This window comes from Bufo bufo, chromosome 1, assembly GCF_905171765.1.
Source record: "Bufo bufo chromosome 1, aBufBuf1.1, whole genome shotgun sequence".
Taxonomy (NCBI): Eukaryota; Metazoa; Chordata; class Amphibia; order Anura; family Bufonidae; genus Bufo; species Bufo bufo.
Window position 1 is genome coordinate 350,908,922 of NC_053389.1, and position 25,321 is coordinate 350,934,242.

Sequence of the window (25,321 nt, forward strand, 5' to 3'; positions counted from 1 at the left end):
AATAAAGTAAAAAAAAAGTTGAAAAAATAAAGTTTTCCCCAAAAAAAATTAAAAGTTTCAAGTAAAAATAAACAAAAACTTCATTTTCCCCAAATAAAGTAAAAAAAAATTGGTAAAAAATAGGGAAAAAAAAAACTATACATATTAGGTATCGCCGCGTCCGTATCGACCGGCTCTATAAACATATCACATGAACTAACCCCTCAGATAAACACCGTAAAAAATAAAAACTGTGCTAAATAAACCATTTTTTGTCACCTTACATCACAAAAAAAGTGTAATAGCAAGCGATCAAAAAGTCATATGCACCCCAAAATAGTGCCAATAAAACCGTCATCTCATCCTGCAAAAATCATACTCTATCCAAAGTAATCGCCGAAAAACTAATAAAATTATGGCTCTCAGACTATGGAAACACTAAAACATGATTTTATTTGCTTCAAAAATGAAATCATTGTGCAAAACTTACATAAATAAAAAAAAAAGTATACATATTAGGTATCGCAGCGTCCGTAATAACTTGCTCTATAAAAATATTACATGACCTAACCCTTCAGGTGAATACCGTAAAAAAATAAAAATAAAAACGGTGTAAAAAAAGCCATTTTTTGTCACCTTAAATCACAAAAAGTGTAATTTGGGGTTTTTAAAAACACCCTTTTTGGGCAAAATACAAAATTTTACAGCCCTTGCTGCATCTGTCAGTGTGAAATTCAAGCGTTGCATACTGCTGTCATATTCTGTTATAAAAAAAAAAAAACATTTAGGGCAAACTCCTAATTTTGCGGTGTTTGCTGCATCTGTAATTGTTAAATACAAGCTTGTAATACTTCAATAATTTTCAGGGTTTTAAAAAACACCCATTTTTGGCAATACCCTCCATCTGGGGCCTATGCCACATTAGTCAGTATGCAATTTAAGCTAGAAATACAGCAATTATTTTCTGGGTTTTAAAAAACACCCTTTTTGGGCAAAATACTCAATTTTACAGCCATTGTTGCATCTGTCAGTGTAAAATACAAGCATTATATACTGCTGTCATATTATGTTATGAAAAAAACACCCATTTAGGGCAAACTCCTAATTTTGCGGTGTTTGCTGCATCTGTAATTGTTAAATACAAGCTTGTAATACTTCAATAATTTTCTGGGTTTTTAAAAACACCCATTTTTGGCAATACCTTCCATCTTGCGCCTATGCCGCATTAGTTAGTGTGCAATTTAAGCTTGAAATACAGCAATCATTTTCTGGGTTTTAAAAAACACCCTTTTTGGGAAAAATACTAAATATTACAGCCCTTGTTGCATCCTTCAGTGTGAAATACAAGCGTTACATACTGCTGTCATATTCTGTTATTAAAAAACACCCATTTTGGGCAAAATACTTAATATTGCAGCCTTTGCTGCATCTGTCAGTATGAGATACACGTGTTAGATACTGGTGTTCTATTCTATTACAAAAACATTCATTTTGGACCAAATACTAAATTTAAGGCCATGTCTACATCTGTCATTGTGAGATACAAGCTTGAAATACACTGCGTGCAGAATTATTAGGCAAATGAGTATTTTGACCACATCATCCTCTTTATGCATGTTGTCTTACTCCAAGCTGTATAGGCTCGAAAGCCTACTACCAATTAAGCATATTAGGTGATGTGCATCTCTGTAATGAGAAGGGGTGTGGTCTAATGACATCAACACCCTATATTAGGTGTGCATAATTATTAGGCAACTTCCTTTCCTTTGGCAAAATGGGTCAAAAGAAGGACTTGAAAGGCTCAGAAAAGTCAAAAATAGTGAGATATCTTGCAGAGGGATGCAGCACTCTTAAAATTGCAAAGCTTCTGAAGCGTGATCATCGAACAATCAAGCGTTTCATTCAAAATAGTCAACAGGGTCGCAAGAAGCGTGTGGAAAAACCAAGGCGCAAAATAACTGCCCATGAACTGAGAAAAGTCAAGCGTGCAGCTGCCAAGATGCCACTTGCCACCAGTTTGGCCATATTTCAGAGCTGCAACATCACTGGAGTGCCCAAAAGCACAAGGTGTGCAATACTCAGAGACATGGCCAAGGTAAGAAAGGCTGAAAGACGACCACCACTGAACAAGACACACAAGCTGAAACGTCAAGACTGGGCCAAGAAATATCTCAAGACTGATTTTTCTAAGGTTTTATGGACTGATGAAATGAGAGTGAGTCTTGATGGGCCAGATGGATGGGCCCGTGGCTGGATTGGTAAAGGGCAGAGAGCTCCAGTCCGACTCAGACGCCAGCAAGGTGGAGGTGGAGTACTGGTTTGGGCTGGTATCATCAAAGATGAGCTTGTGGGGCCTTTTCGGGTTGAGGATGGAGTCAAGCTCAACTCCCAGTCCTACTACCAGTTTCTGGAAGACACCTTCTTCAAGCAGTGGTACAGGAAGAAGTCTGCATCCTTCAAGAAAAACATGATTTTCATGCAGGACAATGCTCCATCACACGCGTCCAAGTACTCCACAGCGTGGCTGGCAAGAAAGGGTATAAAAGAAGAAAATCTAATGACATGGCCTCCTTGTTCACCTGATCTGAACCCCATTGAGAACCTGTGGTCCATCATCAAATGTGAGATTTACAAGGAGGGAAAACAGTACACCTCTCTGAACAGTGTCTGGGAGGCTGTGGTTGCTGCTGCACGCAATGTTGATGGTGAACAGATCAAAACACTGACAGAATCCATGGATGGCAGGCTTTTGAGTGTCCTTGCAAAAAAAGGTGGCTATATTGGTCACTGATTTGTTTTTGTTTTGTTTTTGAATGTCAGAAATGTATATTTGTGAATGTTGAGATGTTATATTGGTTTCACTGGTAAAAATAAATAATTGAAATGGGTATATATTTGTTTTTTGTTAAGTTGCCTAATAATTATGCACAGTAATAGTCACCTGCACACACAGATATCCCCCTAAAATAGCTAAAACTAAAAACAAACTAAAAACTACTTCCAAAAATATTCAGCTTTGATATTAATGAGTTTTTTGGGTTCATTGAGAACATGGTTGTTGTTCAATAATAAAATTAATCCTCAAAAATACAACTTGCCTAATAATTCTGCACTCCCTGTACAGCAATAATATTCTGGGTTTAAAAAAACACCCATTTTGGGCAAAGTACTTAATTTTGCAGCCTTTGCTGCATCTGTCATTGGGAAATACACGCGTTAGATACTGGTGTTCTATTCTGTTTTAAAAAAAAACACCCATTTTGGGCCAAATACTAAATTTGCGGCCTTGTCTGCATCTGTCAGTGTGAGATACACGCGTAAGATACTGCTGTTCTATTCTGTTATTAAAAAAAACACCCATTTTGGGCAAAAAACTACATTTGCAGCCTTTGCTGCATCTGTTAGTGTGAAATACATGCGTTTTGGGGCAAATACTAAATTTGCGGCCTTGTCTGCATTTGTCAGTGTGAGATACAAGCTTGAAATACAGCAATAGTATTCTGGGTTAAAAAAAAAAAAAAAAACACCCATTTTGGGCGAAATACTTAATATTGCAGCCTTTGCTGCATCTGTCATTGTAAGATACACGCGTTAGAAACTGGTCTTCTATTCTGTTATAAAAAAAACACCCTATTTGGGTAAAATACTAAATTTGCGGCTTTGTCTGCATCTGTCAGTGTAAGATACATTCGTTAGATGCTGCTGTTCTATTCTGTTATTAAATAAACAACCATTTTGTGCAAAAAACTAAATTTGCAGCCTTTGCTGCATCTGTCATTGTGAGATACACGCGTTAGATACTAATGTTCTATTCTGTTATTTAAAAAACACCCATTTTGTGCAAAAAACTAAATTTGCAGTCTTTGCTGCATCTGTCATTGTGAGATACACGCGTTAGATACTGGTGTTCTATTCTGTTATTAAAAAAACATCCATTTTGGGCCAAATACTTAATTTGCGGCCTTGTATGCATCTGTCAGTGTGAGATACACACGTTAGATACTGCTGTTCTATTCTGCTATTTTAAAAAAAGACTATTTTGCGCAAAAAACTTAATTTGGCAGCCTTTGCTGTATCGGTCAGTGTGAGATACACGCATTAGAAACTGTTGCTCTATTCTGTTATTAAAAAAACACCCATTTTGGGCAAGATCCTAATTTGAGAAATATGAGGAGAGCGTCAAATAAGGGATGTGGCTCCGGTCGTGGTGCTGCTGGTGGAGCTCCAGTTGCAGGGAGAGGACGTGGTCGATGTGTGCCAGCTACACGCACAAGTGAAACACCTTCCTCAGGTGCGAGAAGGCGACAGAACCTTCAGCGGTATTTGATCGGGCCTAATGCGGCTCTACGAATGGTGAGGCCAGAACAAGTACAGGCGATAGTAGATTGGGTTGCTGACAGTGCCTTCAGTTCCTTTACATTGTCTCCCACCTAGTCTCCTGCTGAAAGATCAGAGTTGGCACCTACAGACGATGTCCATCAGTCTTTCACCTCACCCCCTTGCAAATCAGCCAAGCAGTCTAAGCCCCTAGTCATGCAGCAGTCTCTTCTGCTTTTTGCTGACTTTGCTAGCAGGGTTTCCCAGAGCCATCCACCTATCCCTGCCCCAGAAGTGGAAGAGATTGAGTGCACCGATGCCCAAACATTTATGTTTCAAGAAGAGTACACGGGAGTATCACCGCAACACGTCTCAGATGATGACGAAACACAGGTGCCTAATGCTGTGGCTTTCAAGTGGGCAGACCGACAAGGAGGGCAGGGGTGAAGACTGGGTGGAAGATGATGTGGAGGACGATGAGGTCCTCGACCCCACATGGAATCAAGTTCATGCAAGTGAACTGTGTAGTTCGGAGGAAGAGGCGGTGGTCGCACAGAGCCACCAGCACAGCAGAAGAGGAAGCAGGGTGCAAAAGCGGAGCGGCCATCCCCTAGACTGTACGCCTGCTACTGCCCACTGCAGCAAGGGACCGAGCACACCAAAGCCAGCTCCAAGGAGTTCCCTGGTGTGGCAGTTCTTCAGACAATGTGCTGACGACAAGACACGAGTGGTTTGCACGCTGTGCAATCAGAGCCTGAAGCGAGGCATAAACGTTTTTAACCTGAGCACAACCTGCATGACCAGGCATCTAAGTGCAAAGCATGAGCTGCAGTGGAGTAGACACCTCAAAAACCAAGAAAGGTCTCTGGCTCCTCCTGCTTCCTCTTCTGCTGCAGTCTCAGCCTGTTGATCCAGCTCTGGAGTGACAGTGCCACCTGCCACCCCGCAAACAGAGGATCTGCCAGCAACATCACCACCTGGGTCACCAAGCATCTCCACAATGTCCCATGGAAGTGTTCAGCTCTCCATCTCCTAAACACTGGAGCGGAAGAGGAAGTACCCCCCTACCCACCCGCGATCCCTGGCCCTGAATGCCAGCATTTCAAAATTACTGTCTTTTGAAATGCTGTCATTCCGTCTGGTGGAGACGGAGAGTTTTAAAAGCCTTATGGCGGTGGCTGTTCCACAGTACGTTGTGCCCAGCCGCCACTACTTTTCCAGGCGTGCCATCCCTTCCCTGCACAACCAAGTGGGGGATAAAATCAGGTGTGCACTGCGCAACGCCATCTGTGGCAAGGTCCACCTAACTACGAATACGTGGACCAGTAAGTAAACTGTTGAACAACAGACCAATGAGTGGTTGGTGCCAGTGAGCCTCAAGCCCGGCCTGGTGGTGTGCGATAATGGGCGAAATCTCGTAGCAGCTCTGGGACTAGCCGGTTTGATGCACATCCCTTGCCTGGCGCATCTGCTGAATTTGGTTGTGCAGAGGTTCCTTAAAAATTACCCCGATATGTCAGAGCTGCTGGATTAAGTGCGGGACGTCTGACTGTGCTTTCGGCGTTCTCACCCTGCTGCTGTTCGCCTGTAAGTGCTGCAGCGTAACTTTGGCCTTTCCGCTCACCGCCTCATATGCGACATGCCCACAAGTTGGAACTCCACCTTACACATGCTGGCCAGACTGTGCGATAGTGGAGTTTCAGCTGCAGCACGCACGGGTGAGTCGCTCTGCGGAACAGCACCACTTTACCACCAATGACTGGGCATCCATGCGAGACCTGTGTTCCTTGTTGCACTTTTTCGAGTACTCCACCAACATGGCCAATGCCGATAACGCCGTTTTCAGCATTAATATGGCACTTCTGGTGGATGGTGGAAGAGGATGTGGCAAAGGAGGAGGAGGAGGAAGAGGGGTAATTTCATAGGGTTTCCGGCCAGTCATTCACAAGTGGCTCCGAGAGTGGGTTCCTGCACCCACAGATGCCAGGTACACTATTGTCCAGCCAAAGCACAGTTCTGGAGGATAACGAGGTGGAGGATGAGGAGGAGGAAATGGAGAAGGAGGAACCATGTTCACAGCAGGGTGGCACCCAGACCAGCTCATGGTCATCACTGGTGCGTGGCTGGGGGGATACAGAGGACACAGACGATACACCTCCGACAGAGGACAGCTTTTCGTTGCCTCTGGGCAGCCTGGCACACATGAGCGATTACATGTCGCAGTGTCTCCGCAAACGACCGCCGAGTTGGCCACATTCTAAATTGTACTGATTATTGGGTGGCCATGCTGATGGATCCCTTTTACAAGGACAACATACCGTCCTTAATTCCGCCAGTGGAGCGTGATCGTAAGATGCGCGAGTACTAGCGCACGCTGGTAGACGCGCTGCTGGTGACATTCCCACCTGACAGCAGGGGCACAGTGGAAGCACAAGGCGAAGGTAGAGGAGGAGGAAGAGGTCACCAACGCATCTGGGGCACCACCAGCACCTCAGAAGGCAGGGTTAACATGGCTGAAATGTAGAAAAGCTTTGTCAGCACGCCACAACAACCAGCACCACCAGCTGAACGTCTTAGCAGGAGGCAGCATTTCAGCAACATGGTGGAGCAGTATGTGTGCACACGCCTACACGTACTGAATGATGGGTCTGCCCCCTTCAACTTCTAGGTCTCCAAATTGGGCACATGGCCTGAGCTTGCCCTTTACACCTTGGAGGTGCTGGCCTGCCCTGCAGCCAGTGGATTGTCTGAACGTGTGTTTAGCACGGTAGGGGGCGTTATCACAGACAAGCGCAGCCGCCTGTCCACAGCCAGTGTCCACATGATCCCACTGGACTTGTCCGTACCTTGTGCAGAATAGACATGTATACTGGCCTTAACTTGCCCTTGTTATACTACAGCGCAATTGCTCATTCTTATATTTTAGATATTTCACACTCTTTTGGAGTGTACCTTAATAAAAATAATAAAAAATTAAAATCAAAGACCAGTGTTGGCTACCTCGTCCTTCTCCACCGCCGCTTCCACCTACACTGCTAGGTCCACCGCCTACTCAAACTCTTACTCCATATGGACCTCCACCTAATAAATCAAGTTTATTTTTTTTAATTTGTACGTATTTTATGTCATTTCGCTAATTTGTTACATTTTTGGGTGAAATTCACCAATTTGTGGCTGTGATATACCACTGCTTTATCATTTAGACAGGTAAAAACATTTCACTAATTTGTCTGCTACATTTTCTGGTGAAATTCACCAATTTTGGGGTGTGATATACCCCTGTTCTACCTAAACCACAAACAAATTAGCAATGCCACACTTTGATAAGAAAGTGGTAAATACAACCTTTATTAAATGTAAAATATTACAATACAATACATAGATAATTATTTAAGACAGCAGCCATAACAAAATGGAGGACAGTTTTGTTATGGCTGCTGTCCTAAATAATTATCTATGTATTATATTGTAATATTTTACATTTAATAAAGGTTGTATTTACCACTTTCTTATCGAAGTGTAGCGTTGCTAATTTGTTTGTGGTTTAGTTTACATGTTTTACCCTCTTCGTAGTATTAAAACCATTGATCCGGTTATTATATTGGTGGCCCTGTTCTACCTAGTAGCCAGGTAACATTTCACTAATTTGTCTGTTACATATTCGGGTGAAATTCACAAATTTTTGGGTGTGATATACCCCTGTTTTACCTAGTAGCCAGGTAACATTTGATATACCCCGGCTGTACCTAGTAGACAGGTAACATTTCACTAATTTGTCTGTTACATATTCGGGTGAAATTTACCAATTTTTGGCTGTGATATACCCCTCCTATACATAGTAGACAGGTAAAAACATTTCACTAATTTGTCTGTTACATTCTTGGGTGACATTTGACCATTTTTGCCGTGATAAAACCCCTTTTCTGCATAGGTAATAGGGACATAAATTTCTAAAAATCGTCTGTTACATTGTCAGGTGACATTTAACCAATTTTGCCGTATACAAACCCCTGCTCTGCATAAGTGACAGGGAATTAAATTTCAAAAATTCTTCTTTAATTGATGCGCGCCCCCTCCTTTTATTAAATGCTTAAAGTTTAACAACTTGTCCCACATTTGCGCTTCAATAATTTGTCCCACTTTTCCGCTCAATCATATTTTATTTCAAACAATTAACCTCCCTTGGATGTCCTCTCTCTTTCTCACGCTCCCTTTTCGGCGTGGAACCCTGATTCGCCGATAACCGTGATCAGCATGGTAGACTCAGAAAAGAACATCGAAAGTTGATAGAGAAGAGAGAAGATTTCCAAATGGATTGTGGACGTCACGGGGACGTGCGATCGGGCAGAAGTTATCTAGCGTCAACAAAGCAGCAGCAGAACCGCTCATGTCTAACGTTTCCAAATCCTAAATACCCCAGTGACATTACCTATAACTTTTTATTAATCATTCCTATAACAAGGCATCTTAAGAGTCCTGTATTGTTATTTATCGCCACTACCTCCCCGAGTCGGGAGTGGGTAATTGCCGCGCGCCTCCTCCTTTACTTGGATTCTCCAGTTTTAATAGCTTCTCCCACATTTCCGCTCGATCACAATTAAATTTCATCCATTGATCTCCCTTGGATGTGGTATCCCTTTCTCACGCTCTCTCTCTGGCGTGGAACCCTGATTCGCTGCTAACCATGATCAAGATGGTAGGCGCAGAAAAGAACATCGAAAGTTAATAGAGCAGATATCCAATTGGATCGTGAACATCACGGGGACATGCGACATGGTGGGGCAGTATGTGTGCACATGCCTACACGAACTGACTGATGGGTCTGCCCCCTGCAACTTCTGGGTCTCCAAATTGGGCACATGGCCTGAGCTTGCCCTTTACGCCTTAGAGGTGCTGGCCTGCCCTGCAGCCAGTGGACTGTCTGAACGTGTGTTTAGCACGACTGGAGGGGGTTATCACAGGTTATATTTTCCAATGTTTTGGGGAGTACCCTAATTTAAAAAAATAAAAATAAATTTTAAACCAAAAATCAGTGTAGGCTACCTCCTCCTCCTCCACCGCCACTTCCACTGCCTCCTCAACCTCCTACTCCATATGGACTTCGTCCTTCTAGATCAAGATTTTATATTTTTTTATGTATTCTATATTATTTAAAGTCATTTCCCTATCCACATTTGTTTGCAGAGCACTTGCCATGCTCTTAACCACATTTTGCTGGCATTTGCAGCCCTCTAGCCCTTTCCATGACATTTTTAGAGACATTTTAGTGCTCAAAAGTTCAAGTCCCCATTGACTGCAATGGGGTTCGGGGTCAAGTTCGGGTCAAGTTCGTGTCCCAAACGCGAACTTTTTTGAAAAGTTCGGCCGAACCCGTCGAACCCAAAAATCCAGGTGTCCGTTTAACTCTAGTCTCAATACAAATCATCAGTCAGACAATGCATGGAATTTTGTGTAATATTGTGGGCTTCTGTGTATAAGAATACAGGCAAACTAGAGTGGGTTCAGAGGAGGGAGACCAAGGTAATTAAGGGAATGGTTGGATTGTAGTACCAAGACAGGTTATCAAACTTGGTTATTCAGTTTGAAAAAAGGACTGCTTAGGGGAGATCTAATTACAATGTACAAATGTACTGTATGAATAGACAGTACAGAGATATTTCTAATGATTTTTGTTATACCTAGGCAGGCTGTAACCATGACAAGGGATATCCTCTGCAAACTAGAGGTAGGAAAGTTTCATCATCATCATAGATAGGTGTCCTTTACTATAAGAATGGTGAACCTAAGGAACTCTCTGCCATTGGATGTTGGTGAACCTATGTCTTTCATTCAAACTTTCAACTATATGGTTATGCAATAACCAAAGCCACAATATGTATAATTTCCCAGATGTGTGCAATTTACATTCTAGCTACCAACGCTATGGAGTTTTGTGTGAGCAATATCAATGGGGCTACAGAGCTCAGAAGTATGTGACATTGGTTTATAAGGCCCTGTTTGCTTTTGCAGATAAAACACTACTGAAATCTTGATAATATGAGAGACTTCTAAAGTAAAACTCTCACCAAAATGCTATTTAATCTGCCGGCAGAATATTATAGAGCAGGATGATCTGAGCAAGTTGATATATAGTTTTGTGTGGAAAGATTCAGTAAAACATCAACGGCGTGAAGGATGAGAAAGTACTAACTAAATTGTCTTTCTTCAACAGCACAGAAGAAAGGACTAAGAATGTTTGTAAACTCTCAGCCAAACCAACCATTCGCTAGCTGGATGTGCCACAAGTAAAGAGAGACTTTTTTCCTTTTACTTCTGCTACGATTCAAACCACCTCTTCATTGCACCCCTCTGCAGGAAGCAATGGCCTGAGGGAGTACACCGTGACAAGACTCCCTATTAGGGCCAATACCAGTCCTATCCTCTGCACCGGCTCCTCAGGGGCTCGCTGCACTACCTAATGAGCTACATGTTCAGGTTTTGAAAATTATTAATGAAAGTTTAAAGAGGTACAGTATTGCCATCTCAGCTATTTATAGCTGGCATAAGAATTCCTGTCATATGTGGTGACCAGAAGTGGCCAGTTACGGAAGAACCATTTTTATTATTTTTTTGTCATTCCCATAGAAGAGAATGGAAGCGAAAATAACAGTGTAGCACAGTGAACTATGTTGTTTCCCTTGCTCCTCAGTTTAGGAAACAGCATAGCTGCATGTGCATGTATTTTAGTATATATTTCCAATATATAGTACCATAAAAATTATACTAGTAGTTATAAGGCTATGTTCAAATTTTCTACATGTTGTAACTGTATGTCAGGACTATTCCCCATTGTATACTGTACTTCTGACATGTTTGTAAGCCGCCAGTCACACAAGATATGCAGGTCCTGTGTGTCATAGAAGAGATTTGAACAGAGACTACAAGACCTTTTTACATGGGTTGATGAATAAACAATTGTTGGGAATGACCCAAACTTTCACGATAACTGTCTTATTATTGAGCGGAGGTGGTAGCTGCTTTGCATTCAGATGTCATCTCCCCCGGAAAATGATTGATACTGTGATTGCTCACACCCATACCGATTCGTTGTTTGTGGCAGCACATACAGTTGCAAGAAAAAGTATGTGAACCCTTTGGAATGATATGGATTTCTGCACAAATTGGTCATAAAATGTGATCTGATCTTCCTCTAAGTCACAACAATAGACAATCACAGTCTTCTTAAACTAATAACACACAAATAATTAAATGTTACCATGTTTTTATTGAACACACCATGTGAACATTCACAATGCAGGTGGAAAAAGTATGTGAACCCTTGGATTTAATAACTGATTGAACCTCCTTTGGCAGCAATAACTTCAACCAAACGTTTCCTGTAGTTGCAGATCAGACATGCCCAACGGTCAGGAGTAATTCTTGACCATTCCTCTTTACAGAACTGTTTCAGTTTGGCAATATTCTTGGGATGTCTGTTGTGAATCGCTTTCTTGAGGTCATGCCACAGCATCTCAATCGGGTTGAGGTCAGGACTCTGACTGGGCCACTCCAGAAGGCGTATTTTCTTCTGTTTAAGCCATTCTGTTGTTGATTTACTTCTATGCTTTGGGTCGTTGTCCTGTTGCAACACCCATCTTCTGTTGAGCTTCAGCTGGTGGACAGATGGCCTTAAGTTCTCCTGCAAAATGTCTTGATAAACTTGGGAATTCATTTTTCCTTCGATGATAGCAATCCATCCAGGCCTTGACGCAGCAAAGCAGCCCCAAACCATGATGCCCCACAACCATACTTCACAGTTGCGATGAGGTTTTGATGTTGGTTTGCTGTGCCTCTTTTTTTTCCATACATAGTGTTGTGTGTTTCTTCCAAACAACTCAACTTTGGTTTCATCTGTCCACAGAATATTTTGCCAGTACTGCTGTGGAACATCCAGGTCCTCTTGTGCAAACTGTAAACGTGCAGCAATGTTTTTTTTGGACAGCAGTGGCTTCCTCTGTGGTATCCTCCCATGAAATCCATTCTTGTTTAGTGTTTTACGTTTCGTAGATTCGCTAACAGGGATGCTAGCATATGCCAGAGACTTTTGTAAGTCTTTAGCTGACACTCTAGGATTCTTCTTCACCTCATTGAGCAGTCTGCGCTGTGCTCTTGCAGTCATCTTTACAGGACGGCCACTCCTAGGGAGAGTAGCAGCAGTGCTGAACTTTCTACATTTATAGACAATTTGTCTTACCATGGACTGATGAACAGCAAGGCTTTTGGAGATAATTTTATAACCCTTTCCAGCTTTATGCAAATCAACAATTCTTAATCGTAGGTCTTCTGAGAGCTCTTTTGTGCGAGGCATCATTCACATCAGGCAATGCTTCTTGTGAAAAGCAAACCCAGAACTGGTGTGTGTTTTTTTATAGGGCAGGGCAGCTGTAACCAACACCTCCAATCTCATCTCATTGATTGGACTCCAGTTGGCTGACACCTCACTCCAATTAGCTCTTGGAGATGTCATTAGTCTAGGGGTCCACATACTTTTTCCACCTGCACTGTGAATGTTTACATGGTGTGTTCAATAAAAACATGGTAACATTTAATTATTTGTGTGTTATTAGTTTAAACAGACTGTGATTGTCTATTGTTGTGACCTAGATAAAGATCAAATCACATTTTATGACCAATTTGTGCAGAAATCCATATCATTCTAAAGGGTTCACATACTTTTTCTTGCATATTTATTTATTTACACAGGGAAATTTGCTGCCAGCAAACAATGATTTTATGCGCTGCATAAAGGATGCGATCGCCTGATGAACGAGCAATTGCTCAACTGGTAATCAGCAACACAGTTACATGGGGCAATTATCAGGAATGCTCATCCCTGATAACTGTCCGATCCTAAGCCCATGTAAAAGGCCTTAAAAGGCCTTAAAGGGGTTATCCAATTCGAAAAATGCTCCCCACAATGTCCGGGCCCCTGCGATAGATCACACTTTTCCCTGCACGGCAGTCGCTGCATCCTACAGTCATGCAGATCAAAACATCCGGCGACAGGGTGTGCAGCCAATAGCAGGCCATTACGTTGACCAGCCCCCTTGCATCTTGGGTGATGCCAGCCCCCTGTCGCCAAATGTTTTAATCCGCACAACTGGGAAATGCAGCGCCGGCCATCCAGGGATCCGGAGTGATGCTGGTACCGGGGGAGCAGAGTAACTATGATCTATAGGAGGGGCCCATTCCTTATAATTGCCCCATAATATACCTATGCTGCTGATTACCAGTTGAGCAATTGGTCGTTCATTAGGTGATCGCACCTTTTATGCACCTCATAACTCATTTAACACCGGTCAAACAAATCACATCAAATTCTGTATTTACTTTATTATCTGATCCGGCACAGGCTTATTCCTAAACTGGGGTCGTTCCTCCAGCACGGGTTGCACTGTAAAACACTGGATGTCTGTAATGAAAATCAGTTAAGGTACTAAGTAGTCACTGATAAATCTAGCCTTAATAAAAATAATGTAATTTCAGTCAAAGACAGGAATGTGAGCGTTATATCATGCTTTATAAGAATACCAATACCGAACAGTTCATTAGTAATTATGACATAATATATATGAATTATTATTATATAGTACCATCATCTTGCATGGTGATGTTAACTCTAATCCATACACAGGGGTAGACTTAGCATCTATGGGGTCCCAAGCAAAGTTATGTCTGGGGGACCTATTCAAGGACATTTGAAAGAGGAGTTAAAGCCAAGATCATTGTTTAACCCCAGCAAAATTTTACAAGGACTACTCCACTTTTCCCTTTTAGTAATTCAGGGACTGACATTTCACAAACCCAGAGGGCGGAAACTCAATGAGACCCGTTCTTCACAGAGTCCCTGATTGTGGGGATGAACTTAGCTGAGGGCTCACTGGTCACAGCTCCAGGATGGTCCCTGTGCATTTGGCTTCTTAACTGAAAAGACAGATGTTGGTGCAAGCACCAGCGGTCCAGACAGACACAGGACACACTCCTCCTGAGGATGCAGAAAGGCGAAATAAATGCAGAGGAGATAACATTCACCTATCCTGTCTCTTACTGGTACGACCTTTACTTTGTCTCTGGTCACTCTTTTTAGGATATCTTGTATTTTACCTTGTTATCCTTGATGCAGATTAGGGAAGGGGATGCACTGACCTAGTACTTAGCGATATACAGTACAGAGGGTGATCACCCTCATCAGGCTCAGTACACATCAGGTTCATAGCACCTCCTCCCCCATGCACTAGCAATTTCCCAAAGACTTCACACCCTTAAGAGTGGTATATATATTTAGTATAGGTGTTGTTATTAATTGGATATATTCACTATATGCGTAATAATTATATGTAATATTATATGGATTATGATTTAATTGTGATTATTTTGAATAAAGACTACAAATTTTTAAATTTATGGGATGTGTATTTACTCTTTTTTTAGTGTGGTATAGACACAGGACAGACTGGAACCCAGGCACATGAACAGGAACCCAAACATTCATAGGACACTGTTTATACAAGACATAATGGGAACCGGAAAACAACAGACAGATGCCTGGACCCCATGCAGAACAGATGCATGGCAGTCACAGACAGAGCTGCTAGACATGAGACAAGCTGATGCCCAGGCCCCATGTAGAACAGATGCATGGCGGTCACAGGAAGAGCTGCATAGAAGGGCAAACAAGCAAATGCCTTGCCCCCATGTAGAATGGATGTCTAGCGGTCACAGGAAGAGCTGCATAGACAGGCAGACAAGTACTGTAGATGCCTGGATTCCATGCGAAACAGATGCATTGTGGCCATGGACTATTAAAACAGTATGGATACTTGCTTGTTTTATACACTTGTGTCACACTGCTCAGACACTGTTTAGTAGAAAAATCCTGCTTCCTGGATGTACCACCAGGCACGCACACAGCTTTCCCACTATCTTGAAGATGGGAGGGGGGAAGGAGCGCATTCCAAAGCCCTATGTACATGTCAGTGAGGGTGCTGCGGAGCTGCACTCCTAGCTGATTTCTTAAGTCAGCCAAATGAAAAAGAAGTGCAATATTAACCCATTGAAAGCTTGCTATTGCTTTCCAGTAACCAATAAAAACGCACCACATTTAGTCACCTCCCACCGGGAGGGTATATTTTGTGTGAACACTTACAATTAAAGTAGAGATTCACTTTGACTCCAACTCGATGTGTCAGAGTTTGATTTCTCCGTGCACATTAAGATCATTTTCTACATCAACCTACCTGGTACCCTGACCAGATCCAGAACAGTTGGCTCCCAACGAGGGGCTCGAAGGACATGACCCCCTGATCCAGTACCCCCAATGACTAGACGAGGAGAACCTTACTAACGGACACCGGGACTGCAGGCCCGTGATAAGAGGTAGGACAACGTGTTATCTTGCCTCCATGTGTCCTTTGGTGTAGTCCATCTGTGCCTGTCTGAGGGAGGGGTGCCATGTCAGCTTGGGGCATCCTCGAGGGCATGAAAGTAAGAACCCCACGTGTTTTAAAGTCTTGATGTGTTTAAAAACTGTGAAGACTCTGTTGACAAGTATCACTGACTGAGACACAGAGAGTTCTCCTATTTGCCTGTATCGGAGTGCAGCCCGGTTGTCTGACTCGATCACAGACGGGGGGAGAGAGCGGTCTGCAGCAGCCCAGAGTGTGATTGTCTGGGACTCAAAGCTTCATAAAGTCCAGTGATTACTCTATACAGAGGTCTCTAGATGGCTGCAGTAGGTGCGAGAGACGATGGGACATAACGCAAGTGTCCCAAAGGGTTACTGCTCACCAGAGCAGTACATGGCGGACAGGAGAGGAAAACGATTTGTGAAAAGTCTGAGCAAGCTAGAGAAAGGATATGGTATATGTAAAGGTGGTACTTTGTGTTGTACAACATGGCAAACTTTGCTGACAGAAAAGAAAGGTAGATTCCATCCTTCTGTAGCCAGGGGCGCTGTACGGATACTAGCGTTGCTCTCAATTTAGTAAATCCACGAATGGTATCTCTGAGCTGCTTCTCCTCTCACTAGGACGCCATCCCACTGCTTGCCACCAAATGTAACGGATCTCCTAGAACCCCGACCAGGTACCTCCGTTGATAGCTGCTCCCAGTGCTTTCCGAGGACTCCAAGCACTCCACTTGACACCGTACGCACTGCAGACCCCACGAACCGCCGAAGCTTGGTTGAGGTCTCACCGTCTCCTACCCACCCTGGACCTACGACAAGGCTCCAGGCTCCAGTGGGTGAACCTCTCCTAAAACCAGAGAGCAGGAACAGCTCTTACAAGAGCTAGTAGTAAAGCCAGGGGAGTATAGCAAATCTTCAGCGTATAGCAGTCCCCCAGTGTTGATCAGTTACCCAAACACCAGCCTCAACATGATGAAGGATAAAACAGGCACACTTTATTGAGGGCTACCCGCCCGTATTTATGCAGGTCCCCATCTGGTGGACACGCCCCTAGGGGACCAGAAGGAAGACTGTGACACAGGACAGATATGCAGCAATTCAGGATACACAGACACAATATATCCCCACAATGCATCATGGTTTCCTCCTCTCTGCCCTGGAGACACCCGAGGAGTAATTCAATTATCTCTCAAGACAAAGGGAAATCGCCAATACACATGTGGGGACAACAGGACAGAAATCACCATTTAAACATGCAATGTCAGAACCCTTACAGTAAACACAGACATTTAACATATCCCCAGATAGCTCAAGTCTGAGTGCATATTATTAGGTGAATGGCACTCAGACTACACGAATACAATAAAATTAGCTATCTGGGGATCCTCACATAACATAAAATACAATTCCAAAGACAGATTTAAGCTGTGCGGCCGGTCTGTCTTCTCCTTTAAAGTTAATATGGGCCATAATCCTGAGGCAAAAGGCTGGTAGCCAGGCCCCTCCGAAACCCAGTGGCGAGGTTGGTTTCGCCACAGTCCCCAACCCGCACACCCTCCTCGCTGGCATCCCACCCACTGCCACTATCTTCACTATCATTCATCTGGCCAATGCATTATTTTCTGTTCCCTTACATGAGGACTGTCAATTCCTTTTTGCTTTCACTCATACTGGCAAACAGTACACCTGGACTGTTATGCCTCAAGGGGTCCAAAACAGCCCTTTCTGCTTTAGCAAGGCTATGTCCTCTGTTCTGCAACCCTGGCAGTCTGACTACCTGGAAGTGGAACTCCTGCAATATGTGGATGACCTACTCCGCAAGTCTGCCTATCCATGTCTGTTTCCCTTCTCCAGTTCCTGGCTTCTGCTGGCTGTCGAGTCTCACAAGCCAAATTGCAGCTGTGTCTCCCCAAAGTTGTCTTCCTAGGTCATTGGATCTCTCAAGGTTGCAAGCACCTCACTGATGCCAGGAAAAAGGTCATCTCTGACATCCAAGTCCCGGACACCCCTCATCAGCTGCAATCCTTTCTGGGACTTATCTCCTACTGCAGACCCTGGATCCCTGATGCTTCAGTCCTAATGCAGCCCCTATATAACTGTATACCCCGCAATGCTACTACTCCTTTCCAGATGACAATGGAGACTGGAGAAGCATTTCAGTCATTAAAGGCCGCCATTGCATCTGCCCCTGCTCTTGGCATCCCCAACTACAACCTTCCTTTCCGACTGTATATCATGGAACGTCAGGGCCACGCGACTGGAGTCCTTACTCAAACTCATGGTGGCCGGAATAGACCCCTGGGTTACTATTATAAGTGCCTTGACCCCGTAGCCAGAGCCGACTCTCTTTACAAGAAACAAGATCATGATTGCATCACAATGATGGAAGCTGAAGTCGGGACACCACCATCAATCCAAGACACTCCTCTGACAAACCCACATTGGACTCTCTTTGTGGATGCCTCAAGGTATGCCGATGACAAAGGGAAGTTCCATACCGGCATGGCGGTCACTAGTGAGCATGAGGTGCTGTGTGCAAGACAATTGTGCCCAGACCAGTCAGCACAGGAGGCTGAACTCATTGCCCTCACTGAAGCCTGCCTTATGGCAAAAGACTCTACCACCAATATCTACACAGACTCTAGATATGTCTTTTGAGTGGTTCATGACTTTGGAGTAATATGAAAAGCCCGGGATTACATCACAGCCGCAGGAACCCCAATCAAGAATGCTTCAGCAGTAGCGGCTCTAATGGCAGCAGTACTCCTGCCCACCCAAGTTGCAGTGATCAAGGTAAAGGTCCATACTCGAGTTGACACCTCTGAGGCCAGAGGAAACGATCTAGCTGACTAAGCAATCAAGAAAGCAGCAGTGGAAGAGAAAAGAGTCCAGTCAGACCAGATTATGGTAGCACAGGAAGAGCTAGAAAAAAAGAAGTCACCTGGGACCTACTGAAACAAATGCAGAAACAGGCCACTCACATGGAAAAGGAAACCTGGTTGAAAGAGTCAGCCCTCGAAGAAGAATCTGGACTCTGGACACAAGTAAAGAAAGTGTGCCTACCCAGAGGCCCTATCCCTTAATAGCCGCAGTGGCCCATGGGCCCACCTACCAATTCAAAACCATCATGAAAGAACTAATTGACAAAATATGGGTGGCCCCAGGATTCCCACCAGTCCTGGTAAGACATACCCAGTCTTGCCTCATTTGTGCCAAGTGCAACCCAGGCAGGACTGAACCCACGCCCACCAAGTGCCCTTCCAGAGCCCTGTACTCATTCCAAAGGATCCAAATCGATCACATCCAGATGCCAATGTGCCAACGGTTTCAATATGTGCTAGTAGTGATAGACTTGTTCTTTGGGTGGTCAGAAGCCTACCCAGGCCGAAACCAGACAGCAAACACCACTGCTAAGAAACTAATGCAGGAAACTGTTTGTAGGTACGGGGTATCTGAGGTCATTGAGAGTGATCAAGGCCCAGCATTCACTGCTAGTCTAACCCAAGAGGTCTGGAAGATGGTAGGGTCACACCTAGCGTTTCACACCCCTTACCGACCCCAAAGCAGCGGCAAAGTTGAAAGACTGAACAGAGTTGAAATAAAGTTGAAATAAAAAATGCTAAGGATGACCAGGGAGACAGGGCTTAATTGGGTTCGGTGCTTGCCTATTACACTTTTTTCAGTTAGGCACACACCAAGGCCCCCACACAAATGGACCCCATACGAGATCCTGTTTGGTAGAGGGCCAAGAATGGGACAGTATTTTCCGCAGCAGCTGCAAATGCATTATGAATCTGTTGCAAAATATGTGATAGCATTGAGCAAACAATTGTCTAACATACATGCACAAGTTCTCTCTTTCATTCCAGATCCAGACTCCCTAGAAGGAAGACACACTCTGAAATCTGGAGAGTGGGTGGTAGTCAAGAAACACGTCAGAAGCACCCTCGAAACACGATACGATGGACCCTACCAAGTGCTGTTGACTACCGCAACTTCCATAAAACTTGAAGGGAGACCCACCTGGATCTATGCCTCACATTGTAAAAGAGTAAAGGCCGTCCTGACGACCCCGGAACAATAAGCCATGAGGATCCACCTACTTATCATGACTTTGACCATAGACATATCTGCAATGTTCACACCATTGGGTGATGAATGGGACAATTCACTGATATGGTACCATCAAATTCTAGTTCAGGGGTTGAATGAGACTGAAACGCTGAGAGATTGTTGGATCTGTACCCACAGTCCTGTTAGCTCAGCCAGTATGCCTTATTTTGCAATACCCCTGGACCTTTCTGAACTGATTGACCTGTCTACCTCTACTATCTTTCTCACTAGCATATACCAAGTTAAATCTAGGAAAGACAAGGACAGGGAAGTGCCCTTGCCTGTCGCAGGGTGGGCAGATGTCCCATGGCTCATAATAAACAGCTCAGAACCCTCAATAGATCATAGTTCTACCCCCTGGCAAGAGGGATACTGGGCTAATGTCACATATTTTCCTAGCTGTACACACTGTTATTGTCTCCAAGTACAAACCAAAGGCATGAGATTTAGTCCACACATACACTCAGGTTGCAATGACTCAAAAACAGACAGCCACGTGCAGTGTATTGGCGTAGATGCCGAGAACGGAAAAGACCAAAAGACCTACCCTGTAACCGCCGTACTGGACAGTATCTCCTGACAGGCACATTAGCTAACAATAACGAAGATCAGTTAAAAAGATATGAGCTGGCGAAAGGGATAAAATTAGCCAAATTAATTACCCAATTATTCAATAGCACAGCAGTGGCAGTTCCAGAGGACATATACTTAGGCCTCCTGCACACGGCCATTTTTTTTTTCCATTTACTGGCCTTTTTTTGCGTTCCGTATACAGTCCGTATGCATTCCGTACTCCATATGCATTCCATTTCCGTTCCGTTTTAACATAGAACATGTCCTTTTATTGCCTGCAAATCACGTTCAGTGGCTCCATTCAAGTCAATGGGTCCGCAAAAAAAACGGAACACATACGGAAATGCATCCGTATGTCTTCCATTTCCGTTCCGTTTTTTGCTGAACCATCTATTGAAAATGTTATGTCTAGCCCAATTTTCTCTATGTAATTACTGTATACTGTATATGCCATACGGAAAAACGGAACAGAAACGGAAACACAACAGAAACAAAAAACGGACGCAACGTGAAAAACGGAACGTGAAACGGACCGCAAAACACTGAAAAATCGATACGGTCGTGTGCAATAGGCCTAAGTTTGTGGACACAAAGCGTACAAATGGTTATCCGAGAATGTCACAGGACTGTGCACCATTGCCAGGCTTACTCCTGCCACCTTTATAGTACCACACTCTAAAATTGACATAAATGCTATTCCTAGACACATCTTGTACCGTAGGGCCAAAGATAACACACCCACACCAAATGGTAAGCCACATGTTGTAGAAATGAGCATTCCCAATAAAGTTCTCAGTACCCTTTTCATTTATCCCATGGTAGTGCAGATGTGGGATCATTTGGTGGTAAAAAAAATTACAGAAAAAACTAAGATAAAAACATCCTGCACGGTATGGTATATAAATGTGCGGATGTCCCTGGCCATATTATTGAAGAAAATCACAGAAAGAAGATAATAATGTGCTTAATAATGTAGTTGCAAGCATTATATATGGACAAAGTCCTTACTCTGATATGATAAAATCTGAGAAACTTTGCCAATATATTTTGATCAAAACATATCTGTGCCCGCCTAGCAAGCACCAAGGTGGTCTCAGGTCAGGCAGGTCCTACGCTGAACCTACCTAAGCCATTGGGCTTCTATGTTCAGGAGCGCAGACCCCGCACATATGGTCTGCTGCTCTTAGTCACCTCCATGAGCATCAAGCAACCAATGGGAGGTGGAGCAAGCACACCTATAAGTACCACCTAATCAAGGCGGTCTAAGAAATAGGAAGTGCAAAAGTGCAATGGAATGCTACTCCCAAGATAAAATAAGAGAGCATTCACACTTGAAGGTGCCACCCCCTCAAGCATATACTACATAAACAAAAAAAATAACAGAAAAAAATAAGATAAAAACATCCTGCACGGTATGATATATAAATGTGCGGATGTCCCTGGCCATATTATTGAAGAAAATCACAGAAATAAGAAAATAATACACTTAATAAAGTAGATGCAAGCATTATATATGGACAAAGTACTCACACATCTGTGCCTGCCTACCAAGCGTCAAGGTGGTCTCAGGTCAGGCGGATCCTACGCTAAACCTACCTATGTTCAGGAGCGCAGACCCCGCACATACAACCTTGGCGCTTGCTAGGCGGGCACAAATTTGTTTTGATCAAAATATATTGGCTAAGTGTCTCAGATTTTATCATATCAGAGTGAGGACTTTGTCCATATATAATGCTTGCATTTACTTTATTAAGTGCATTATTATCTTATTTATGTGATTTTCTTCAATAATATGGCCAGGGACATCCACACATTTTTATATTATACCATGCAGGATGTTTTTATCTTTGTTTTTTCTTAGATTTTTTTTGTTTATGTAGTATTTGCTTGAGGGAGTGGCACCTTCAAGTGTGAATGCGCGCCTATTTTATCTTGGGAGTAGCATTCCTTTGCACTTTTGCCTTTTCTATCTCATAGACTGCTGTTTGCAGCATTTCGGTGTCCGTCTGACGAAACTGACACAATATGGCACAATAGAAAACGGATCCGTCAGCCATGGACTTTCAATGCTGTTCAAGATGGATCCGTTTTGGCTATGTTAAAAATAATACAAATGGATCCATTCTGAACGGATGCATGCAGTTGTATTATCTGAACAGATGCGTTTGTGCAGATCCATGACGGATCCGCACCAAACGCGAGTGTGAAAGTAGCCTTACTTGTCTATCATGCTTCTCTACGATGAGGAAGAACAGAAGGAAATGCCATTCAACACGAATCCCCCCCCCCTCCAACTATGATGCCGTCAAGAGATAGGGTAAGATGAATCCCGGGGTACTACCATAAGCCCTGAAACCGGGAGCTTAACTATTAGAGATAAATTGTCGCCACTGCAGGTGAAGAGGATACGAAGGGTATGCCCAGTGGATTTGCTGGGCTTTAGGGATAGCCTACAATCAAGTTTCCAAGTGGGGGCTGTTATGGACTATTGAAACAGTATGGATACTTGCTTGTTTTATACACTTGCGTCACACTGCTCAGACACCACTTAGTAGAAAAATCCTGCTTCTTGGATGTACCACCAGGCACGCACACATATCTGGACCCCATGCAGAACAGATGTATGGCGGTCATAGGCAGAGCTGCACTACAAGACACAGAACCAGACAAGGTGACCTTGATGTCTCACTAGGTGACCACACAGACAGGGCAGATGGAATAATCCCAGGTCAGGTGCATAAATCCTGCACCCAGCGAAGCTGGAGACAGACTGCCCAAACCTACAGCTCACCAGAATAATAAAGCAAGGTAACAAGGTCATCTGACCACCTAGCAGACACACCCAGAACAGAACATGGAACGCCAACCCCACACAAACCAGGAGTAACCAGAATCCAGCAGGGAACAACACAGGGGACAGTTCACACAATAGGTCACCCACGGCAGCCAGCACGCCTAAACAAACAACTGGCATACACAGAATCTACCATAGCCAGTACGAGTGAAAGGGCAGCCAGCCTACACAGCGTACATAAACCATGACAATAGGGAACCGAACAGTGAAGGACACAGGGAGACAAATAAAAGCCACAATTCACAACTACACTTAGCTCATAGAAACCAACCTACACAGAACCACTGTAGCCAGTACGCCAGAGCTACTAAAGCGAGTGTGTAAAGCAGCCTGTGACATAGTGAACTACAATGTACAGGTACGCCCTGATGTCCTGGTACTTAAGGACACAGGGCGTACCTGTACACCCTGTGTAGTTCCATCAAGGTGCCTGCTCAAATCATTCAGCAGGCACCTTGATACAATGCCCAGGGGGGGCCCCGTGACCTGTGGTTTGCTGCATTTCCGGGTTATTCGGGTTTCTGGTGACCGGATAACCCGGAATAGGACGGTGATCGGTGGTGTGATAATACACCACCAATCACCGTCCTTAGATCCTGATAGGTGGCGGTCACACCACCTCTCAGGATCGCTTCTGACTGGCTGGGCAGGTGGGCGGACGGAGGGGCAGATTTGAATTGCCGGAGCTCCTCTCCCCGCTCATACAGGTTCCTGGAGCAGGGATAGAGAGGGGCCTCAGGCTGCAGAGACCATAAAGTAAGTATTTTGTGCCATCAGCACAAAGCAGCATATTAGGGACAGTGAGAGAGAGGTAGGGAGAAGTAGATTAGGCAGGGATAGTGAGGGAGAGTTAGGGATTTTTATTTATTTATTGTGGTTTAGCACCCGGATCGGGTGTCTGGGGTCCACAGCACTCAGCTGTGTGACCCTAGACCCCCCAGGGGTGCTCCAGCTTGGAGTTAGTTTTTGGAGGTAGTTTTTTGTCACCTTACATCACTAAAAGTGTAATAGCAAGCAATCAAAAAGTCATATGCCCCCCAAAATAGTGCTAATAAAACCGTCCTCTCATCCCACAAAATATGAGCCCCTACGTAATACAATCGGCTAAAATAAAAAATAAAATACTTACTCTTAGACTATAGAGATACTAAAATGTTTTTTTTTTTTGTTTAAAAAAGGATAATATAGTGTAAAACCTAAATAACTTAAAAAAGTTGACATATTAGGTATCGCCGCGTCCGTAAGAATTTGCTCTATAAAAATACCCCATGACCTAACCCCTCAGATGAACACGGTAAAAAAAAAAAAAAAAAAAATGGTGCCAAAACAGCTATTTTTGGGCAAATTTCCAATTTTTTCCAGTAACAAAGCAAGGGTTAACAGCCAAATAAAACTTTATATTTATTACCCTGATTCTGCAGTTTACCGAAACACCCCATATGTTGTTGTAAACTGCTGTATGACCAAACGGCAGGGCGCAGAAGGAAAGGAACGCCCTATGGTTTCTGGAAGGCAGATTTTGATGGCCTTTTTTTTTGGCACCATGTCCCATTTGAAGAAACCCTGATGCACCCCTAGAGTAGAAACTCCATAAAAGTGACCCCATCTAAGAAACTACACCCCTCAAGGTATTCAAATCTGATTTTACAAACTTTATTAACCCTTTATGTGTTCCTCAACAGTTTATGGCAAATGGAGATGAAATTTCAGAATTTCTATCTTTGGTAACCTTGCCTCACAAAAATGTAATATAGAGCAACCAAAAATCAGATGTACCCTAAAAATAGTCCCAAGAAAACTGCCACCTTATCCCATAGTTTCCAAAATGGGGTCACTTTTATGGAGTTTCTACTCTAGGGGTGCATCAGGGGGGCTTCAAATGGGACATGGTGTAAATAAACAGTCCAGCAAAATCTGACTTCCAAAAACCACATGGCGCTCCTTTCTCTCAACACCCTGCTGTGTGCCCGTACAGTAGTTTACGACCACATATGGGGTCTTTCTGCAAACTAATGAATCAGGTCAATAAATATTGAGTT

At 43.6% G+C, this 25,321-nt stretch overlaps 1 protein-coding gene across 2 annotated transcripts in view; it reads right to left on the reverse strand.

Annotated features, from left to right (window-relative positions):
- Positions 1-25,321, reverse strand: part of DOCK2 (dedicator of cytokinesis 2) — a 1,232,183-nt gene that overhangs the window by 201,980 nt on the left and 1,004,882 nt on the right. For both annotated transcript variants that reach the window (XM_040442815.1, XM_040442808.1), the window contains exon 42: positions 13,666-13,747. In XM_040442815.1, the coding sequence (XP_040298749.1) occupies positions 13,666-13,747 (82 nt within the window). The remainder of the gene's footprint in view (positions 1-13,665; positions 13,748-25,321) is intronic.